The sequence below is a fragment of the Athalia rosae genome, chromosome 1 (assembly GCF_917208135.1).
Source record: "Athalia rosae chromosome 1, iyAthRosa1.1, whole genome shotgun sequence".
NCBI classification, from domain to species: domain Eukaryota; kingdom Metazoa; phylum Arthropoda; class Insecta; order Hymenoptera; family Athaliidae; genus Athalia; species Athalia rosae.
Window position 1 is genome coordinate 31507819 of NC_064026.1, and position 23248 is coordinate 31531066.

Genomic DNA, 23248 nt, shown 5'->3' on the forward strand with positions numbered 1-23248 from the left:
AATTATTTATTCGAACAACTAATATATTTGTGAAGTTCAATTACAATGAATATTGATTTGTAATAAATTTTGTTTTTCAAATAAAATTATGAGAATATCTATACATGTATAAATATACATATTATACACATATATATCATCTCCCCGAATGGTTCTAATACGTTTGGGACTTTCGATCCGAGTTTTACAGCAATTTCAGGCGAATATTGTTGTTGGTAATTCCAACCCAGACAAGGATCATTAATTGATGTAAAAGCCATGTCTAACCCCATCTACTGCGAATGTAGATATGCATACACAAATATTTGTGTCTAGTTGCGATTCAATGTGGGTATTAGGTAAGCTCAGGTATGTACACACCAATGTTTTTATTTCCCTTGAAAGCTCCGAGCGAAACCCGTTAGTTTCATAATTGTAGCTCATCGTTTTCCTTCCCGCGAGCAACGTAATAATATCGCTCAATTCCATATCTCTGTGCTTGTTCTGGGGTAAAAAAAAAAACGAATTGCCTTTAGGATAGTTTTACGGTTTATCTAACAACACTAAGGGTTAGTAGTTTGGTTGAACGAGAATAAATTTTAGTACCGTGATGAGCTATGTTGTTACGTGGCATTTGAATAAAAGCTCAGTTTCGTTGGCTTAAAATGTAAATTTCTTATATGCAAAGTACCTGCACGGCTTAATCTGTAAAACCCTGAACTTAACGAAAGAAAAATAAAAGAGAACACAAAGATCAACAAATAAAATTGTATTCATCGTCAGGATTTATTCGGATCCATCGCACCGATATCCGATATAATCTCGTATCATGCATGAATTTACATGAGTCAGGAGATAATGCGGATGAACTTCTTATACTATACATATACATTCGATTAGCACGAAATGCATTACAAATTGATATGAATTTAACCCAGAAGCATGATGTATACATGTATGTTTCAGATGAAATACCTGCGATAATTATATAATTCCGTTCTAAATATTATAGTTACTGCAGTTATGTACGATAATTAGGATATCGATGTTGATTCTGTTTATATTTCATGGGAAAAAGAGCAGAGCAAAATGCAATTCGCTCACGATATCGTGTACCATCGTACGTACGTATACCGATCAATATTCACCCGCATCTGCTGCAGTGCAACGATTTTTATTTTATATGCGAATTATAATTTTACCTCCGGTGATAGGGGCGTAATGCATTTAATCCACAACTATACGGCAAAGCCGATTGGCAACTAGCGATGAAAATTTTATAGTGGGATATTAGGTACTCAGCGAAGAGCGTTTATTATATCTTCTTTTTTTCAATGTTATCACAATTGCATTTTGCTGTCTGATAGCAATTTTTTGCTTCGGCGCTCGGAATGGACACTTTGGAAGTTCAAATGGACGAAATGGACAGTTCGGTCGCTTCTATCGATTTTTTTTTTTTTTTTATTTCGGTTATATTATTCCTAATGGGAAAAAATCAGAACATAGGTAGTACAAATCCTCAGTAACGCCTCAGTAAACGTAGCTAGAATGAAAATTCAAAGTGGAATTTTGAATTTGGCGGTTCCATCCTTGAGGCACGATGCACAGAGTATCTAGTTTTGAATTGCCTGTAAGATCAACCGGAGCATTATCAAAGGTGATTGGATTAAGAGCTGTAAAAACACTAAAATAAGGTGAAATCAATTTGACTACATGTATTTTAATTGAATCACGTAAAGCGAACGTAAGATTCTATTCAGTCAACGTTTGAATTGAAACATTGGCGAAGCGATTGCCGAACTTGATATAATATTATAAAGATGGAGCCTCATTATGTGCGCCTGCAGAGGAGGCGCTATGTCCCCTTCTTTTGTATCTTTGATGGAGGTAATCCTCCATAGCGTTTCTATCGTGAGAATCGTAGCACGTGTTGTGTCTGCACAAAATGGCGAGCGACGACTTGCAGCTGTTTCAACGCGCGGACGCGGACAGCGATCTGTCGGTCAAGGAGCGAGAGCAGAAAATTATCGACAAAGCGCCCTTTGCCAAGCTTAAAATAAGAAACGCGAAAATCTTAGACACTATTGAAGGGAGGGAAATTTGCGGCAATTGCTTCAAGTCGAGGAAATTTTTTTGTTACACTTGTTGCTCGCCTGTTATTGACGAAAAATACATCCCTAAAGTAAAGGTACGTATACCTCCATTATTGAAAGATTACATTCATTGGAGGATTACATCCATCGTTGACTGATGATTGGTATCTTCAGTCATCGCATCCACCAATGGTTTCGGGTTACGTGCATTTTTGAATTCCCGCTACGTCTTTCGAACATGAGCAGAACAAAACACACGCGTGACCTTATAATTTGATTTCAAACATCTCGATTCGAAAAATCTTGTACGTTTCTTTTCGGTATCAATTTATTTTATGAAAATAACGTAACAAAATTCATCGCCTTATGTGTATAATATTTATTTCAAAAAGTTGCCGATCAAAATTGACATAATTAAACACGCTCGAGAAATCGATGGAAAAAGTACCGCAATCCATGCAGCAGTGATAGCGCCAGAGGATGTGCGGATTTACACGTATCCAGAATTCCCTGAAATATCGAGGGATGAAAAGGTGAAGATGATTAAAACCCACCGGAAATATTAAATTCTTTCTTTATTTTATTTCGTACGTCTGAAGTGGTGTGAATAGCGTATTGAAAGAGTATGACTCCCAAAATCTGACCACCGTATTTTCGTAGGTGGTATTAATTTTTCCAAGTAAATCAGCTCAGAGTATAGAAGAGCTGTTTACCAGAAAAGTGGAAGATCGAGGTCGGTTAATTGAGGAAAGAATTCAGAATGAATTTCCGATTACGCGAGCAATTTTTATAGATAGCACTTGGCACCAAACTAAATCTATTTACAAGGATCAAAGGCTACGGGGTGAGTATATTTGTATACCACACATTGTATGCGGGAAGCGCGTCATGCATTTTATTCGACCGCCATTACTGTGCCTACATAACAAAAGGACTGTCACACACATGTCCTGAGTGTACTAAACAGTTGCAAGCTTTGAAACGGCTATGTATCGAGTTTGAGTTTCACGATAAACGCGGTTTATGTAACATTTCACTCTGTAATCCGACGAGGAAGCTCTACTTTTAGTTAAAACAAAATATATTCAATATCTGCGCCGCTCTCAAATGGTATAATAAACGTTCCCACGTACAGAACTTTGCTGCGTAGTCTTGAAATCTCGCATCTCACAATTTTGGAGGCACCAAAAATCTAGTCCGCGGTGGTACTTGGCGACGATAGAAGCCATCCACCAGTTTTTGGTTGAATTGCACACGAACGCTTTTGGTGCAGTTGAAAATTATGCCAGTGAAGCAGAAATCGGAGAAAACGCTGGAGCGATATTTACTGAAGATGAGGAAACCATGAGGAAAGATTCTGACTCCTCGAGACAAAAGTATTCCGGACAATACGATGACTTGTTATACTTTTTTAAATATATGTATGAAAAAATTCATAGCATATACGATCACGATAAATTGTATGCCTACAAACGACCGCTGACTTGAAGGAATAATAAAAATATAACTTATATCGTTTGTTTCACACGTATTTGGTTTTCTATTAAAACTCGTTAAGGAAAATCCTGAATCGTGCTTATCCAATTATCAATATCCCTAATTGATTTCAGCCTTTTAATTGGAATGGTATGATATTATTAAAAATACTTGACACCAGAGCGAGTGTCACGTTCGTTAAAATTTTTTCATTCTCTGCTAAATTCAGAGGTTGCAAACAAAACGGTTCATGGTAATACTTTCTGTGCTGAGAATTTTTAAAAAGCATCAAATCTTGAATTTTCTCTATGCAGATTCTTCGATAGAGAATGCATGTAATATTTATTTTACGTTACAGCATATATTGACAATATTCTGCTACATAATTACGATACTTTACACCGCAAAAAAAATCTTATTGACACTTGAGTGAAGGTATCTAATAATTATGTTAACTCTACGAATAATACGTTACATCGATACGTTACCTTTTCGATTATAACTTTCTACGCATCTAAAACACTAATTTTTTATTGTCGCTAGCTCTATAGTTTTATATACCCACCTATAAAACAAAGTCAGTTGAGAATTCCTTTTCTAATTATCATGAATTTCTACAAAATTTCCGGTTTTTTTAAATTGTTAAACCCCGTCTGCTTTTGAATTTTTCAAATCTTCATCATTCGATTTTGTTACATTACTAGAGAGGTCCACTTCTTTCTGCTCCAGCCTACCTAAGGTCTGATTAGTAGATTCTTTTAAATCGCCCAAAACCTCGAGCGGTCCAAGATTATCTTCATTGGGTTCCAATTTCTCTACGCTTCCACGAAATAACGAGTGTTCAGTAACGTTCGATTCGTTTACAGGCAGATGAACTAGTTCCATTTCCAGCCCCAAAATCACGTCAGTATTAGTCAAATCGTATCCATTCATCCTCAATAATTTTTTGGTTTCCTCGTCCAAATCCGCTACCTTCACTCCATCGCCCGTAGGCCGAATTACCGCAGAGGTGGTTCCAGGATTTGTCACGTTGTGGTCTTCAGGTGCTAACAGATTTTTGGGAGATTCTGTCGTCAAATATACATCATTATCGGTCGTTGGCATCATCGTGTCGACTACCATATCACTACGTGTGGCATTCAAAGCTGCATCGGAAGCCGACTCTTCGAAAGAATTTCTATTTTCCACGTTCGCTGAATTTTGAACTAACTGACGAGAATTATTCGCAGAAACGGGTGTGGAACCCAAGTCACCCAAGTTTTCAGTTTCATTTAAACTTTTGCTTTCATTGAACGGCGTTTTCTTCACAAGTGCCGGTACTGTTGATGTTGAAATAATTGGTCCGTATCTATAATTGATAATCGATGCATTAGATGACCTATTCATCTTGGTACCATTGTTCCCCAATGATTCCTGATCGTTATATACGTTGCCAATACCGTCACTATGATCGACGATCAATTCAGTGTCAATTTCCTTTCCGACTCCATTGAGTTTTTCGTTGAGTCGTCGGGTCGCCAATCCGGCGACACGGACTTTCTTGGTAAAAGAGAGGAGATGTGAAGGTACCGGAGCTTTAGGCGGACTCGATTGGTCGCTAAGTTTGATCGCTTGTCGGGTTCGGGGTTCCCTTTGAGCGCATAACACGTATTGTTTCGTTTCGTTGCACGGCAATCCGTAAAAAAGAGGTATATCTCGACCTTCTCGATCTAAATTCAAGCACAGATCAGCCTTTGCAACGGACCGCGATTGGTTATCGGCTCCAGAGCACCACCAGCTACTTTGTGAATCGGAATCGAAACCACCGTCCTCATTCATTTCTGACCATCTCCATTCCCCATCGATTTTTCGTGTACGACCAGCGACCCATATGTGGTTTAAGGCTGATGGTGAATTGTGTACACATGAAAAATAAAAGAGTCAATACAGAGGCCGTAGAGCGTATCGAAAAATGCTAATGTAAAAAATACGAACACAACTTGGTCATCTGCTCTAAAACAGCATCTAGAGTTTTCTTATCACTAACTCTCGCCATAGCATATCCTATTTCTTCGCAATAAGTTTTCCCTTCGCCCCAAGTCATCCTGGTCTTAGAGAACCTCATGACACGACCATTGATTGTAAATTCTAGAACCAAATTCGCGACTCTGATTCTTGGCATGTCCCGTCGAACTAAATGAAGAAGAAAAAAAAATTCGATTTATACAGCCGTGTTGACCATCATAAAATATTGAATTTGATCTGGAACGATGCAGTACCAGTTTGGCAAACGAACGGCCTTCGCTTTTCACAATCCAAGTCAATAAATACTGGATTCACGTTTAATGGACAAGAATGTCTGTCCAAAACGAGACACCTGGGTCTCTTTGCATAGTATTCACTGATGGTATTCAGCCTCCCCAGAGCGTTGTCTTCACGGTGATCCGTGAACCAAGGGGGATAGCTGGTCAATGGTGATATCTCAGATGGTAGGGATTCTCCAGAAGACACCCACGTCCACTCCGAACCTTCGGCGCTCCAGCCCCCAAGCCAGGCACTTTCCATTGCTGTAAAATGTCAATAAATTTCGATAGCATCCTCGTCCACTCACTGGCTCATACGCGTGATTATCCGTCACTAATAATTACATAGTAACTAGTATTGTGACGCAGAGAATGAGTAAGTTTTATGAGTATAATGAGATAGCTCGGCCCACGTTCGAACCGACACCTGTTGCTTGTGGATGTTATAAATTTTTTCGGCACCGATCACCGTTATTAATTGGAAATAATTTCGTACGAAGATAAAGCAATAAACATTCACGTCACGATCCGCCGAATTTTACAGCGAATGAGTCAGCAAACGCCGCGTACAAAATTACGATACTCTTCTGTGACTCTATTGTGTGGCGCCAGTGCGAATGGAAAAAAGTTGAGCTTTTATAATAACGCAAACAAAAAATAAATAAGCAAATAGAAATATGAAACACGGTTTCGATTATCCTACATGGTCTGCTTTTCAACATGATATCCGCAATGGCCGCAGCAGCTTCATTTGAAGGTACCACGGCTAGTTCCTGTCCACGGCGATGACATTCCAGAAGAGCGTCCCTCCATTTGACGCCACCTCCATTGAGCTTCTGTACCGATCTTCGACTTTGAGAATTATCTCCATCTTCATCGCTTGGGAAATGGTAAAGAATGTAACGCCGATTGTTTACCGTCACATCGTTTCCTTCCCTGAGCATATGTTGCGTGTCTCGTCTAGCTGCAGCATATCGTATTAAAATTTTGATTCAACGTTAAAAGCTACAGAGGCCTCATTAAGTTTAGCGTTTGTTTCAGAATTGATACGGTGAGGTAATATTATTCATGTGATTAAGAAAATGCAATTTAGGATGTGTTATAATTATACTTGAAAGAACTTTACTTGCAAACTTGAAATAATGGCGATTACATATATACATACTTCATCGTGCTAGAAATTGATTGTGACAAGTATCCTGTGGTTAGACACGTCGTAAAATCGAATAATTTATCGATCGTTTGATAGCACGTAGCACGTAATAGATGAAGTAATTGAATGATAAGTGCGAACTATCACACGCAAGGTATTCACGTTTGCGTATATTAGCCCCACTGAGCACATCTAACATTGCGGTAATTTCGACCAATAGAAGTCTGGTTTATACATCATATAAAAAACCATTTGTTCATAGGTAATTAAAAGTTAAAGATCATTGCAATTTAGACCACACTCATATTTCATTACCCAAAGTTCAGCCGTGCACAAACTATTGTAAGGAGATTGGTGATGTAGAAAAGCAGATTTGTGTTTGCACTTTTTTCTTCATAATCGTTAGTTGATAATGATTTGATTATCCGATTTATTTAATTCAAAATTTTTGTACGTTCATTTATATCAATGTTTATTCTTTTCTTTTGTTAATTTTTCGCGGCTTTGTAAACAAATTCTATTCGTTCGGAAAGCTCCTTGTCGACAACATTTTATCAATAAGCTTTTTCGAGAAAACTATGAACATAAAAGGTCTATGAACAATATAGATTCAAAAAAATTGAAATCAGACGAGCTTGGAAATAGTTTCAACGTTTCAGAGTATTTTGATCGGTAAGTCGTAGTGAACGTCACGATGCGATTAATAATTGAAGGACAAGTAGATAAGAAGTGAAAAAAAATCAGCTTTTCTTCCTCATCAACCAATGTATTTCGTATGCCAAAAATGATGGCAACCGTTCGAACGCTGAATAGGGTTTCGGAAAATCATACGATGGAAAAAAGATAATATTCGTCATGAAAATAAGTCTGAAAAAAATTCTGGTATAGAAAAGAGGCGATCTTACTAATTCGTTGACAAATGAAGGGTCTTCGAAGATGACAGTCCTCCTTAACAAAGAGTGGCTTATCGTGTCCCTGTTTATCGAATGCTAGGCAATTTTCGTTAGAATTTTCGGAATTTCTGCGGTGATCGTCTTTGAACCACGGCGGCCAATCGGCTTTCGATAAATTATTTGGAATTATGTAATTATCCTCATTTTCGTGGACACCAATCCACCTCCAAGTATCATCACCACTTTTCCTGTGACCTCCTATCCAAAGTCCGTCGTACCCTACAGCGTACGTGAAATAGTATAATTTTTGACGTGTGCAATCGCAACGAAATATAATGAAGACAATGCGCAAAGAGATGAATTTGAAAACAAACTGTAATTGGATTCTGCGAGTTTCCGGGCAAGCCACTTTGCAAGATTGTTAAAATCTATGGTAGCTAAATGCCCATTTCCTTGGACGTCTTCGGCATCATCGGAATTATTATTCAAACCGTCTTCGTCTCCGTCGGTCTCATCGTTGTGATCCCAATCCAATATATTCCGCTTGAATTTCCGCTTCACATACGACGTGCAGAGTTCTTCTGCTTCGGTCCATGAAACCGATCTTCCGATAACCAGAAACTCCAATTTCATTTCGGAATCATTTCCGGTTAGATTACCGGTTTCAGCCAACTGGTATTCAAAACGTTCTACAATTTCATCGAATTTCGGTCCTGCAGGACAAGCAATATTATACTATTCCCGTACAGGTAGTTCGTTTTCTTTGATATCGAACATGGAGGGATCAATCACAATTTTGGTCAAACCTGCACCCCTATTTTAAAGTTATAAGATGTGAAGTTTTTCAAAATGCGTAATTTCTTATGAAATCTCGAGCAATCCCAGGAGTCTTGTGGAATCACCATGCAATATTATAAAATTCTGTAACTTCTTCTAAAATCTCCACTGGCTGCCGAAATCTTATGAAGTTTCATGGAACCTTTTTTTCGGAATGATCTACCCTTCGTGTAACTGCATTTTAAAAACTGACCTGTCGCCGCAATCGAATACTTTGGCATCATTATTCCCAGAACAAAAATGTAAACCCATTTTCTCATCATCGTAGCCGGAGCTGCTCTTCTTTAGTTTTTAATATATGCGACTTTTTTCTTAAAATTTCGCAACCTTTTTGATATCGAGCACCAGTAATGTCCCGTTAACATCCAACGCTGACGCCGACTATCAATTGATTATTTTGCGGCCCGCGTCTTTGCTTTGTTCGTTGTGCAGCAATTATTGGACTACAGGCGATACTAATCAAGCACGTCTGAAATTTTTCTCTTCTGATTAGAGCTTGTTTGATGAATAGCTGTGCGAACTGTGTTTAACAAGGTTTTTCAACATAGCTATAGCCATCCCAATTTCTTCGTTTTATCTACCTATCTCAATTTAATTAGTTGATCGTTATTCGAACCTCTGGATCTTGCAAAGTTTTACAGATATACCTAATTATTATTTATGATGGGTAGTGATGTAGATTTTTTTTTCATCGCGTTATCGAATAATTATACCGTCGGAACATATTTTATTGTACATATATAATAATAATGAAAATATATACAAGTCACACTGTTGCTTTTACGAGACAGCGTATATTAGTATAATAATTATACATATACTTATGCTGCATATGAATACAATGTACCTGAAATATATTATTATGTATGCATGTTTTAAATAATACAGAATCTAAATTAATGTCTGGTTAGCAATAATTGTGATTTTAACTAATCTATATTTACTGTACTAGGATCTACACAATGGCCAATGCATGACGTGTATTTATAAACGGACAGTTTATGTATAAGACAGTCGTATTATGCATTTACAATGTTATAGGTAAGTATGTGTATAATATGTGTCGTACGGGTATTTGAAAACAATAATTACGCGTGTGTGGTTTTTTTTTCATGTATAAAAGGGAAAAGAATAAAGCAAAAAAAAGCAAACAAGCAAATATATATATATAGGCATATATATATTGAACAAAAAAATGAATCAGTCTTGCCTCGAGTCATTCGGATTTGGTTCCCATGTCGGAAAATGTATGATTATATTTTTTTTTCTCCTATCCTATATTTATTCTTTTTTTCGATCTTGCAATATTTTTTTGATATGAAAATAATTTAATACTATAATAACCAGCCCCGCACATTCTTCTTTGTCGAAGGTTCCATCGTTTTAAGAATTCCAATGATATACATACATATTATACTATGAGTTTTGTTCAAATGAAATTTATTTTTATGAAAGATTTTATGTGTGATAATAAAGGATAGCCGATTCGTGTAGGAAAAAATGTATGGGGAAATAATACCATTCATCTAGTTCACCATGAAGGACTGACGGACGGTTATTAACTGGAGGAATTCGCTTGCGACTGAAATGTGAATGGGTGCCGAATTTCTTACAGTATGAAGAGCCGCTGTGGCAATTCGAATGATTAATTCAGCAATTAATTATATAATACTTTTATCAACGGGGAAGGATGAAAAAAAAACAAAAGCGATAACAGGAAAAAAAGAATTGATGGAACTTAACTGTACACCAATATTCTATTCTATATATGTAGGCAGAGTGATTTGAATATGAACTTTTTTTTCTCTCTCTTGAGGGGGTATTTAATGCAACACTGGTCCTAACCATACAGTGACTACACATTGATAGTATAATAAACATATAGATCGTTTGGAAAAGTGCCTTTTCAAAATTGAGTCCAAAATTATACATCTTTGTGTGTAAAATTGAGACTCTTCATACAGGTGGCACTTTATATATAGAGTGTGGGTATATATATATATTTTTTTTTTATTAAGATAAAGAGGGCACAGATACTATATACTTCGATATATGCCCCATAGCAATCGCATATGTATATCATAATGTGGTTTTTATGTTTTAATTTAGTATAGTACCCATTGACAAGAGCCAATTTTTTCAATAATTATTGTAACTGGTATTAATTTACTTATATCACAGGCATATTATGTAAAAGAGGCGGTCGACAGGCAGACAAACACTTTTTCTGGTTTCTAAATTTCATATTCACTTGCTATTCTACTGCACAGCCAAACACTTGCTCGATCACTCAATTTTGAAACCTCATCCATCTCCATGAATCACCGACATTGTTGGATGACGCTGAATCAGATTCGATAAATGAATTTCAATTTTCTTATACTTTACATTTATGATCAATGTTAAATTATATAAAATAAGATACAAATTATCGTTCAACATAATTTTATCGGCCTATTCTCACATCCTATACCACCGAATATCAGAAGACCAAATACATATGTGGAATGCACAAGCTCTGTGCTGACATTTCTTAAATATTTTGAAAAAGGTAACAAATATTCTTGAACAGGGGTCGCCTTGATCCGGAAAGTGAATAAGCTGATGGTTCATGAAAAGTTCAATTCGCTTGCTTCTGTTCTTTTACTACAAATAGATCCGAACTCCTAAATATAAACTAATTCGAAACTGCGACAGAATAACAGCGACCAGGTGGTAAGTTAGGCACGACATTAGCAATATGATCAGCCTTACTATATAATACTAACTACAACAATGATTGTGTAATACTATTGGCTCAAGTAGTGATATTTTCTTAACTGCTAACACGAACAGAGGAATTTTTCTAAATTGTTCGGAAAAATGAATTGGATAATCAACCAATGCTATTTAAAAATACCTGAGGGTCAAGTCCTCGAGCTGCTTTTCGATTTTGTAAATATATTGCGTGCTGTTTTAGCATAATATTTTTCTGATAAGACAATTGAAGTCAATAATTTTTTTGTACTACACACCGCGAAAGATTTAATCCAATGAGGAAAAACCGCAACATTCATTTCAACAAACAACTGATCAACCCCTGTCGAATGAAAGATATTGAGACCAACTAAAGTTATCTATTTATATACAACTGTTCTAACGAATATGCATTAGTTTTAAAAAAGTAATTGTCACGTAGACTTCATTCCCTGTGCAGATTTTGCCATAAGAGAGATGAATGAATCCGCCACTGTGATCAATTCTATAACGAGTTCCGGAAAAAAGGTCTAAATGTTCTAAAGTTACAGTACCACAGTAATTCAGTTTATTCCCGACTCAACCGTAAAGACAACTTTTTTGACCTGAAAGGGCGGGACTAAAGTTGAATCTGATTCCCTACTATACTCTTCTCCCGCATTTCACGAAGAAAAGTAAATTTGTGGGACGAAAAGTGAATTAGCGGGACGAAAAGTGGTCTTTACAGTCGATACGGGTATAAAGTCCTATATGCAACGTAGGAATAAAGCTAATCATTCCCTCGGACTTACGGCCCTCCCGAAAATTTCCCCGAGTGAATACTGGCCGAGCGAACCCTCAGGAATTATGCTCGGGCAGTACAGTCGTCCGCGGGAGTAAACTGCAGCTTTATTACCTTGTTGCATAATGTACTATTATAGGGCTGTTTCAAACACGCATATACTCGCAAATGAAGTCTCTTTCAATACAGTGCCATTCTGCGTGTCGGACAGACTAGGACTATCAGCCTTTCTACTCTGATAAGATTGATACTATGTGACATTGTGAGTTATATTTTCTAACGTCGCGAATTCATGGAATTTGATTTGAACTGCATGAAAAATTGGTGTTTCAAGCCACCTATGTGGTTTTTGTTTTGGCAAGGCTTTTTTTGTATGTGAAATGAATGATGAAGCATTGTAAAAAAAAGTATGACCATAATATACAGTGCGTGTTAGATACCTAAGACCAGATTTATAAATATTCATACCAATGACACTTTAAGATTACGTAATCCTAGAGACGACCAGCAGCGTATAAAACATATTTTCTTTTTTTTTCATTTTTGTTGTATGTGTATAGTAATATTCTATAATATCTTTTTAGCTTATTAGTTATTTAAATAAAGATATATATATATATATATGTATATATATGTATAAGGTATACGCGGCACTTAATTGCCACTAATGATTACTTCATATTCGTACATAGATAATATATCCTAGATTATTGAATGGCATGGATAACATGATATCGACTTATAGTTTTCGAATTTAATTATGTATACGAAAGGGTAAATGTTTCGAGTCAGCGTCATGGCGCATTTGTTGTTTCACATACTGAAATAGTTGCATAGTGCGATACATTAATATATAAGTATGTATGTACCAGACGAGTTCAAATTTTGAATACACGTATATTGGCGTATTCTGCGATATTAGGCTATTGAAATATGTACTTCAAACGTGAATTGAAATTACGCTTTGATCCATTTGTCAGTCTGTACTCTCCTAGCCAGGATCACGACAAAAGCGTCCAAGTTCAACGAAGAAAATATAATAATAAAATAAAAAAACTTAAAAACAAACGTGATTTCGTGGTTCACAATTAGTTATACATACCATGAGTTGTGGATCCACGAAATAAAAGTGAAGGGCTGTGTAAATTCTGGCGATCTCATTTTAGATACGATATAAGGTTCTGCAGAATTTTACACATCATAGATATCTACGTTTCGATCGAATCTTTGGCTTACACAGCCAAACATTGATAAGTAGAAATATAGAAATGCAATGATATAGATCTAATTAATACACGCTGTTGCATGCGTCACATAAGTAGCGACGAATCTGGTGCCATGTAAAGGTAGCCATCCGTAATACGCTCTATTGATGTACCTGCTATATCTAACTCGGCGGGCGTTCAACGATTCATATTCATTTGCTGAACATGATATGAGGAACAGATTAAATAATAATAAGTTATCATTCAACCGCTGTCGAGTACTTGGGCTAAATCATCAAAGATTCGGTTGTCACTACTCAATGTTGCCGAACGAATAACCGAAGGTTTCGTTTGCGCCATTATAGCATTAATAGCAACTCACAAGGCCCATAATTATAACATGAGGTTTTCACGCTCAATTGTTAATCAAACCAACAAATCACAGTATTACGCAACATCGACAGTAACGTTGTCTCGATGCACCTGCACTAGGCGGGGGTGTGACGGGGGCAAAATATGCATGAACCTTGATATTTGGAAGATGCGTCTGCAATGAAAAGTTTACATCAATTGTTATGACGCTGCATTTGTCGAATCTATACGAGTGGATGCTCTTCAATATTTTATTTTAGTAATTTTCTAGATATCATATGATGTTTACAAAAAAAATATCGGAGATATCTGTTGAAAGTGCAATATAATTAAACCCTTAGGAAATGGATAACATTTGATACATACCCTCAGTCTGCGTATGCCAGCCCTGGTGATGAGTTGGCAGTCGTAAAGTTCGATGCGTTGTAAGTTATGGCAAGCTTGTAGTAAGTGATCGAGACTAGCGTCGGTGATTAAAGGACAGTTGTCCAGTTCTAACACAGCAAGGTGTTCAGATGCACATGGAGAGAGTGCCAGCTGGCGAATACCTTCATCAGTAATCAGCTCGCAGTGCGACAGACTCTGTTCAAGATTCGCACTCGCGATCAGTAACATACATTACGCTCTAAAGAGCCTCATTTTAAATGTATCAGAAAAGCTCATCGCTTACAAGTTTCTCCAACCGAGGACATCCCATTGCTAAGTGTATCAGTGTAGCATCAGTTATCAGTACACATTCTTCCAGGTCCATTTTTTCCAACAATCTGCAGTTCTGTAAATTCGCGATTAGTACGCAGATTGATGCTTCCCGTAATACATGAACAGATAATCTATGAAAAAAAAGACTCACTCTGGCTAAGGCCTGGAAACCGGCGTCTGTAAAATGGGTGCAGGCAACACATTCGAGAGTTCCTAACAACGGGCAGTGTTGCGCTAGCATAACTAATGATGCGTCCGTAAGATTAGGACAATTCGATAAACAGACATAATGTAGTCGGGCACACCTCTCGCTTAGTTCTCGCACAGCGTCATCGGTGATATTCTGAAATAGTTATTATTTTGTATTCATGGATCAGCGATTACTGTTTAGTAGAATGCAGTGACATATGGAGAAGATGCAATGCTCACCCTACATTCGTGTAGATTAATTGCCTCCATGTTGGGGCAATACCGAGCTAGACATTTAACGGCTCTGTCAGTGAGTTGGCGGCATCCTTTGCTAAGAAAACTCCTCAGCTCTGGACAGCCTCTAGCTAAGGCTTCAACGCCATTGTCAGTCAGTAATTCGCACCAAGAAAGATTAACATGAGTCAATAAGGGGCAGCCTTCAGAAAGATCTTTCAAAGAGAGGTCTGTCACTTCCGGACACGAGTCTAGATTCAATCGCTGCAATTTTGGGCAGTGGCTACTTAACGCGGCGCAAGTAGTGTCAGATATTTTTTTGCACCGACTCAAATTCAGTTCTTCTATATTGGGGCATAATTGAGCTAATGTTCGCATCGAGTTGTTTCCTATACTCTGACACCCCCGCAACGATAACTGTCTAAGAAATCCACCGCAACGTCTCGATATGTTTTCAATCACCGGACCCTAAAATACAATGCAAAATGCCATTAGAGACCATTAGTTGTGTTTATTAATTTAAATACAATAAAAATCATAATCACCTCAACGTCTCGCTGAAAATCGAACAAGTCAATCCTCTGCCAGTTTGACCCATCTAGAGCCAAAACGTTCCAGGCTTTACTGACTTGTGCGCATCGACACAGGGATACCACGTCCAGATATGATAAGATCCTGATAATTACAGTAATAATTTATTAACTGCCACTTAATTTGTACACCCGACCACACAAATCAGGCTATCGAAAGTTGGAATTATATTATGTCTGAATGTAATGTAATTGAAAATCTATTAAGTGGTTTGTGGTTCCGCAACTTATTGTTGAACTGATCCCACATCTAGATTGGGAATCGGGATGAGTCTTTGATAGAAAATCAACTAAATCAAAGGTAATGAAACTGAGACACCAAGCACTATCGCTTGTCGAGTGATATGTAAGACTTATACGAATACTCATGTTACTATTATAGGTTTTACAATCAAAAAGCAATTGAGATAAAGTGTATACAAGTGGAACAATACCTAAGCAACAACTCTTTTGGCAGCTTCTTGTTGATTTGTGCTTCATCATCGTGGAATACTCGTGTTAACTGCAACAAACAAATCATTGACTGAGAAGGACAAAGATAATGTAATACCATTATATCATGTGTGAGCCAGCTGAATGGAGCAGTGTTGAATTTTTTAAATATTTAGAAAAGTAGTAGCACATCAAAGCATGAAAACCAGGAAGCTGTAAATTAAATGAATTTTGTTGCAACTTTTTGTGACTCTAGTTCTGGGTATTAGTCAGTCAATTGGAAAAAAAAAAAATAAAAGCTCTGTTATCTATATATGTTATCCATTTACTCTGACCTCTTGCTGGTCCAGTCTATATTACGTTTGTGGGTTCTATCTATAAATCTTGCCACAGCGATCGCTAACTCAATGATGGGTAACACATTAAACGCATTATAAGACTATGTAAGTCAGATACTGTTCGCTGACCTGCATGTAGGATTGCTTCATGGTGGTAACAGGGTTGTTGTGATTATGTTGTGATGTGTAATAACCACTGTGATGATGGTGATGATGATGATGATGATGATGGTGGTGGTGGTGCGAGGGTTGCTGTTGACGCCACCACTGTCCTCCGCCGCCTCCGGCTTCCTCGACTCCTTGTAGCTGACCTCCACCACCAATTCCAACCCGACTCGCTTTTTTCTAAAAAATATCATACTTTAATTTACTTCAGAGGGATTACAATCACATGGACTAATCAATTGAATGCTTTTCTCATTAGATATATGTTATTTTCGGAGTAATTTAATTTTCTTATACAACTTTGGATAGATAAATGACTAGACTTGTTAAGTGGTGGAAAAGGAAAAAATACATCTGTACAAAGTGGCACTATATCAGTCACAAAGTTTGGCATTGAAGAACAAACAGGCGTACAAATTGTTATCGGTAATCGTAAAAATGTTTGCTGCATATACAAAGATAGATATGCACATGTATCTGGTGAGAACAGGTGTTAAAAAGAGAATAAGCTTTTGGTGTTAGCGTTGACAGAAATTTACCAACTGATAAGCAATAATAATCAGTTGCGATTCGATGACGCAAACAAAGTTGAATAGTTCTTGTTTAAGATGGTTTAAATGCTGTGAGACAGTATTGACTACAGCATCAATTAGTTTTTACATGATTCACATGATTATTTTAAAGCGACAAGAAATTTTTTGAGTGATATCAATGAAGACTTAATAATCCTAAGTATAATATACATACCCGTGCAACGAATTAGCTAATTGTCTCCACCAATAGTCGACAGTCACTTTGTATATACAACCCCTTTACTTTAGAAAATAAAATAAGACTGATTACATATAAATCATACCTAGAGCTAACTGCTTTGAAACATATTTTATCAACATACATGAGAAATTAAAACTTTTTATCATCAACTCATATATGGCATATTGAAATGTACTCTGATTAAGTTAAACGTTTTCGACAATTTATTCCTCATTTCTCATACCTGTTGCTTCTAACTCAGGTCTCAACTTTTCAGAATCTACGTTCTAGGTAAAATTGTTAAGAGGCATCTCGATCAGTTTACCGTTTTCTAATTTGCATATTCTGAGAAACGGGGGCACCATTTTTATAATTCGATAGGGAGCACACTAAGCCTGGAAGGCTCAGTATCATTTATTGGAACAAGATTCCATGAGTTGAAGGGAAAAACTTCATGTTCTAATTCAAATGACAAAAACTGTGGTTGAATAACAGCAATGTGACCTCAGATGCGACACCTCATGCATCTTGCCATAAGCTCAATTTTGGCAGGTCTGCACTGACAATTAGAGTGTAAACTAATGGATTTTATTAGGGAGATATAAATTTACTTTTGGATAATTCAATGTATTTTCATTTTGTTGAGGGGTACTTCAAAATTGAAACGTCAAGTCAACTCTGTATAAATATTTGCTGTGCTATTCTCAGTTGCGATAGAACCAAGTATAAATAGCCAAATACTTTGGATGGCTGGTACGTAATTGGAGGAGAATCAAAGAATATCCACACAGTTGCAGAGAATTTGAATGGAATTACCATTGAGCTATCCGTGATCATATGAATTATTTGTAGTACAAGTAAATAAATATCGTATATGTACTAGAAAATTGGTCAAGTAAACTCAAATTTTCATAAATGCTTCTGTAGTTGCTTCATCACAAGTGATGTGTGGCCCAATTTTCACGAATATTTAGAAACGAAACAAGTATGGTACAGGAAGATTATTCATGAACAACTAATGAAAAGACTGAGAAAAAGGCAGCCAATTTCAGAACGGCTTGATGATTGTAAGCTGTTCTCAGGAAAATTAATCAATGTTGAAATGTTAAGCCTTAGAATAGCAAGAACTTGAGAGCTGAGTTATTACTAAGAGGAGTGCTGAACTAATATCACAGGCATGCATGCATTCATTCAGAAGTCGCCTTTGAGACATAAAGGTTCAAGCAATCGTTGGTGAACCACGAGAAGACATTTACATAATTCTAATTCATTCGATGCTCCACGTCATGGAAAAGCAAAGAGAACCCTCCCTACTCACAATGAATGTTCAACTCGCAGTTGGTGATGATACAATGCAAGTGCATTTGATGAATTCAGATAATCTCTCAGATATTATATTTAATAAATACCTTCAACGTACAATAACTCTTAAACAAACTATTGATGTTACAAATCAACAAAATTTTGGAAAACGTTGGCGTAATCTTGATAAAAACTTGGTTTTTCAGGAAATTGGAACTTATGGAACGATTGATTTAAAATTCCCGCGTTCCCGCATTTCAAAATATATTTGACATATCAGTTGAATTTTTAAACAGTCAGGAATCAGCTGTCAAATGATTTCGCACATTTTGCGATTTCGTTATTTCGAGAAAATGTAAATTTGATTATAATTTTCAATCTAATTATAACTGGAACTGATTTTCTTAATTATAATCGGATTTTATAAGATAATTCTCACTAAGTTAACGGTGGTTTGTTTTGTCGAGCAGCTGTTTTAACTCTGTCAATAAACATCGAATCCACACGCGCTGTTCAAGTCCTCGAGAAATAATAGAGCCGCGTTATCATTAGGGTCAAGTTTATATAACGAACAATAGATATAACGAGTATTGAGAAATTGCATGCGGCCAACAATTATTTAACACAGATCTACATATGTATACCTTTTATCAGCCTATAAACAAACGTGAATTGTACTTGTGTCGCAACTATAATGAATGAATAATTGAGCAACAAGTTTCGTCAATTCATGCCAACGTAAATTGCTAATTGGGCATACGTTATACACCCCATTAGATGTTGCATTCATAAATTGTTTTTCTTAGTCGATTCACCCGCACGATGACAGTACATAAAAGATTGGAGAATATTAGTTTGTTGTTATTGAAATATTTTTTTTCAGTTTCGATAGCGTTAAGTTATTTGTTTCAGTTTATCATATTAAAGTATCAGGATCAACATCTCTTCCGTTATTCGGGCTTATGATTAAAAGTGAATGATTTTAATCCAGACAGACGAGGGTTTCGTAGCAACAACAAAGGAAATCCGTCTGTCAAGGCGCTGCTGGCTCTGAAGACGGAACAAAGAAAGCATTCTTTAACACGAAATTGCACGATGAAAATTTGAGTTTTCTTGCACCAGAAATCAAGCGAATAACTCGAATTAACGGAAAAAAATAAAGCTCGCTTAAACGTCAACAATAAAGGAAATTTAAGAATTTTGAAGTTTGTGTCGTAGATCGAACAAGACGCGGGGATCAGCTGTTCGCTACCGTAATGACAACACAGAGTATCTTGATGTTCAATATTAATTATTTTACGATACCTAACAGGATTAGAGGCACATGGGTTACCTCGAGCTTGGTGCGCCCGGAGTGTATCATCCTTTTGCGTCGTCTTGTTTTTTCAAACTTTCCTCGACTACCGAACAAATACAAGAAATCTCTTCGGCTTAGTACGCTGCTACGCTTCACCAGAGAAATGGCCGAGTCCACTGAACACTGAAGATGCTCCTCGGGCTAGATGGGATTGGCTAGAAACCCTCGGCTTGGCGACAGCCCAGCCAACCAGTGTCCGTCTTCGCTTTGTTTATCCGCTCCTGATTGGTCCCTATTTTTACGACTGCATAACAAACAAACAAAACCGAAATGCGAGACCCACGGCGTCACAGCCCTGCCGGGTTCGATGCTTCCTTGGCGTAGCCACAAAGCCCATCTTCCCTCTGTTCCGACTTACGTTCGTTTATTGAACTTTGTTCGTTTTTTACATAAAACTATCTCGTCTGACGTTATATCGTAATATAACGTTATAATTGACTGACATTCACGTGCATGCCCTGCCAATAAACGCTAAAAGGTTAGCTTATCATTGGTGAAATGAAGCAGTGGAGAATACTTTTTTATCAACAGACAAGAATTGCAATCCGTCCGGTTGCAACGAAACTAATCAATGCTTACCCAATCAAACTGGCAGATGTCGCGCTCTGTATTTAAAGCTCTGACCTCTGGCTAACCAAATGGAAAAGCTCATATTAGGAATGTGCGTACCTAAGAAGAGTACGTGCATGTCATTAGAATGGTCCTTATCTGGGTCATTTTTGAATTTATTGAAACTCCCCATAGCTACAAATGTCTAGGAATAAATAAAAAATAATTCTTGCGAAACCTGGAGCTTGTATCCGAGCTTGTAGCTCAATTCTGAGCGACTCCCCGACGCCTTTGAATTTTCCCATTTGAATGTCACATGATTTTTGAGTCTTGCCGGTCATTTTTTATTCCGATGACTATGCTGCTCCAAAAAATCTGAAAATTACCAAATCTCTTGTTTATATTCCGCAGATAATTCACGAAAAATTTATGGATTTTTTTTATCAAAGTATAACGTAGCCCAGCGCAGCTTAAAAAATATAACTTATTGATTCATTTGACAATTAATAATAACTTGGATATTGTCGGAAAATTATGACAACAAGTAGGTATTTCCACCGGATTTATGGTTTTAAAAATAGTTGTCAAATGCCGTTGTAAGTCATGCTCTCAAAATATTACGACATATGGTGTGAAAATACAACTCTACCCTAATTGCAACATAATTTTTTACCCAATCTTCTAAGTTACACTAGCTGATTCTGTTTAAAACACGTTAGTTGTTTACAAATGGGGACCAGAGAAATATAAAAATGTTTATCGCCGGTTTTAATGCCTTGTGCATATCTACCATATCAGTTAATTTATATCTATAGATGTAGTATGCCGATGTTTATCGTTTCAATTCTTGCGTACACTACGTTGGTGTCTATATTAAACTTTCATGTATGCGTGAATATCCGATGAAATTCAACTAACAAACGACTCGCCCAAAATCAGAATTAAATTTGATCTTTTCCGGCTTCTGTTTGAATTTTTCTTTGGAAGATCACGCCTTTCTCTCGCTCATTGTAAGTAGTATGTATAACCGCATCGAAATCAAGTAATACACTCTTTCAGTCCACGCGGTAAATCGTAAATATATTTGTAATACCTAATTTTATTTACTCAAGCTTCGGTATCGTTTTGATGTGACAAGTTTTTGATCAAATCGATGCCATTTATTCAATCACACATCATGATACAATTTATTACTTCGTTTTTCAATATTCATGCAATACTGATTAAATTGTTGCCAATTGAATACTCCAGTTCGAATTTCAGGGAGAAACAGGCATGACGAATTTTTAGCGATAATTTTATGTGAGGCTTTGCGATGACGTCTGCTATCTGCTCTTTGCTTATCTGCTAATGACGAGGTATCAGATTATAATCTATATTTTTGCTTATCGGTATTCTACGAATCTTGAATATTTCGAGCAACAATTCGCACTTTGAGTTTCGTATCTGACTTTTGCATTTAATTTTAAAAGAATATTCAATACGAACAGTTCTGTTGATCTCTGTTTAACCGAATGCATGGCTTTCATGCAGATTTTGACGAGACAACATCATGCGATTGAGATACATCAGAGAACTGCCGACAGTCACAATCAGTACTAGTTTGTAATAATGCCATGTAACGAACGGACCACTTAGCGACGAGGATTTGCTTCTTGGAAGTAATTATCAAAATAATCATCATGCTTTTTGTTGCCCTCGCATCATAGGTAGGTATATGATTGTCTTGCACATCCACATCTTATATGAATTATCGATCACGTACTCGAATCATGATCGTAACGACCGTGGATGATAGAATGGTAAATAGTAGATTTGTTTTTTTTTCGACTTTAATATTGGACCTTACATCAGCTATAAATATATACATACTGTATGAAAAATCTAGAAACGGGTTAGTGAATTTAATATGGTGAAAAAAACTGAAAATTCGAAATAGGTTCCTTTAGTAATTTTTTCCCAAGATAAAGTTTTTATCACCCTATCAAATTTTTTAAGACGTTTCTAGATTTCTTGGGCACCTTGTATGTTGATTTTGGGTAATCGATACGCCGTTTCACTCTGCTTTTAATATCATATTGTGTATCAATTGTCGCTTGGTTCAATCGTTGGGTACCTCGAAATATATGTACGTGGATACTTTTGGTGTTTTCGTGAAAACCTTTTTTTAATGAAACGAATTTCAATTAGGAATGAAAAAATTGTGCTAGATATCAAGCCAATACCGCCAGCGGATTGCTGTCCGGCTTCTCACACTTGTATTATACTCCCAGTGGTAGCATGACGATCGAATTATTCTTTATGTGTAAATCAGCTCCTCGATTCAATTCGACCTCTAGATATCTGAAATATATGATGTAGGCGAATTTGAAAATATGTAGCAGGAGTTTTCAAATCAAAGTAAACTGTGTAGATCTGAATGGCAGATAATGTTCTTTACCAGTCACACAAATTCGAACCGTTTGAATTGCAACAAAACTTACTAGTTTTTGCGTTTTTGGAAGTTGCTAATCGCGAAAAAAAAAACCACCCCATGTTGTGATATCGAGAAACAATAAAAGGTGGTTTTCAAAGGGTGCAACATAAAACTACCTACATCGTCTCATTCCTCATTTTCCAAAATCCTACGAGAGCATTTACTTGAAATTTCGAGGAGTACAAAATTTTTCCGGTTGTTAGCCGCCGGAAAGTCTCACAACAGACGCGGTTCTGCATTGAAGTCGAATATGAGAAACAAGACCAAATTAAGAGGACTTTTTAGAGAAATAAAGTTCCGGAAATCCCGGTGGCCTGAAGGTTAAAGATAATCAAAATAAAAATCGCAGTATGCGAA

The 23248-nt window shown here is 36.8% G+C and overlaps 3 protein-coding genes across 7 annotated transcripts; 1 reads left to right on the forward strand and 2 right to left on the reverse strand.

Moving 5' to 3' along the window:
• The first annotated feature begins 1850 nt into the window (after positions 1–1850).
• LOC105691536 (tRNA-uridine aminocarboxypropyltransferase 1) lies at positions 1851–3599 on the forward strand. The gene is made up of 4 exons (XM_012410070.3): positions 1851–2167; positions 2465–2605; positions 2733–2916; positions 3208–3599. Exons 1-4 carry the CDS (start codon positions 1925–1927, stop codon positions 3558–3560), a joined length of 921 nt encoding a protein of 306 aa, XP_012265493.2. The 5' UTR covers positions 1851–1924; the 3' UTR covers positions 3561–3599.
• Positions 3600–3843: 244 nt separating this feature from the next.
• On the reverse strand, positions 3844–9111 carry LOC105691639. Of its 2 annotated transcripts, XM_048660036.1 has the most exons (8): positions 8907–9111; positions 8251–8589; positions 7889–8155; positions 6534–6794; positions 5807–6094; positions 5523–5720; positions 4988–5431; positions 4702–4896 (listed from the first exon to the last, which is right to left on the reverse strand). In XM_048660036.1, exons 1-8 carry the CDS (start codon positions 8974–8976, stop codon positions 4853–4855), a joined length of 1911 nt encoding a protein of 636 aa, XP_048515993.1. In that variant the 5' UTR covers positions 8977–9111; the 3' UTR covers positions 4702–4852. The 2 variants fall into 2 exon arrangements, with proteins under 2 accessions (XP_012265694.2, XP_048515993.1); XM_012410271.3 differs by having other exon boundaries at positions 3844–5431.
• A 309-nt stretch (positions 9112–9420) lies between these two features.
• On the reverse strand, positions 9421–20167 carry LOC105691537 (F-box/LRR-repeat protein 20). 4 transcript variants are annotated; one of them, XM_048660037.1, is made up of 10 exons: positions 19843–20161; positions 17202–17269; positions 16419–16634; positions 15954–16021; positions 15475–15604; positions 14936–15397; positions 14658–14849; positions 14478–14579; positions 14174–14389; positions 9421–13982 (listed from the first exon to the last, which is right to left on the reverse strand). In XM_048660037.1, exons 3-10 carry the CDS (start codon positions 16437–16439, stop codon positions 13875–13877), a joined length of 1299 nt encoding a protein of 432 aa, XP_048515994.1. In that variant the 5' UTR covers positions 16440–16634; positions 17202–17269; positions 19843–20161; the 3' UTR covers positions 9421–13874. The 4 variants fall into 4 exon arrangements, with proteins under 4 accessions (XP_048515994.1, XP_048515995.1, XP_020711262.2 ...); XM_048660038.1 differs by having other exon boundaries at positions 19815–20161; XM_020855603.2 differs by lacking the exon at positions 17202–17269 and having other exon boundaries at positions 19843–20167.
• Positions 20168–23248: the final 3081 nt, after the last annotated feature.

Bases quoted from the DNA above. Each gene is read 5' to 3' on its own strand.
- LOC105691536 (XM_012410070.3), top strand. From the start codon at position 1,925: ATGGCGAGCGACGACTTGCAGCTGTTTCAACGCGCGGACGCGGACAGC. The intron at 2,168-2,464 runs GTACGTATACCT...TATTTCAAAAAG, and splicing joins AATACATCCCTAAAGTAAAG to TTGCCGATCAAAATTGACAT. The intron at 2,606-2,732 runs GTGAAGATGATT...GTATTTTCGTAG, and splicing joins AAATATCGAGGGATGAAAAG to GTGGTATTAATTTTTCCAAG.
- LOC105691639 (XM_012410271.3), bottom strand. From the start codon at position 8,976: ATGATGAGAAAATGGGTTTACATTTTTGTTCTGGGAATAATGATGCCA. The intron at 6,095-6,533 runs GTAGGATAATCG...GACATTTTACAG, and splicing joins CATGTTGAAAAGCAGACCAT to CAATGGAAAGTGCCTGGCTT. The intron at 5,721-5,806 runs GTACTGCATCGT...TTCTTCATTTAG, and splicing joins GCCGTTCGTTTGCCAAACTG to TTCGACGGGACATGCCAAGA.
- LOC105691537 (XM_020855603.2), bottom strand. From the start codon at position 19,872: ATGATACACTCCGGGCGCACCAAGCTCGAG. The intron at 15,605-15,953 runs GTATTGTTCCAC...TGTAATTATCAG, and splicing joins CCAAAAGAGTTGTTGCTTAG to GATCTTATCATATCTGGACG. The intron at 13,983-14,173 runs GTATGTATCAAA...TTTTCATTGCAG, and splicing joins CTGGCATACGCAGACTGAGG to ACGCATCTTCCAAATATCAA.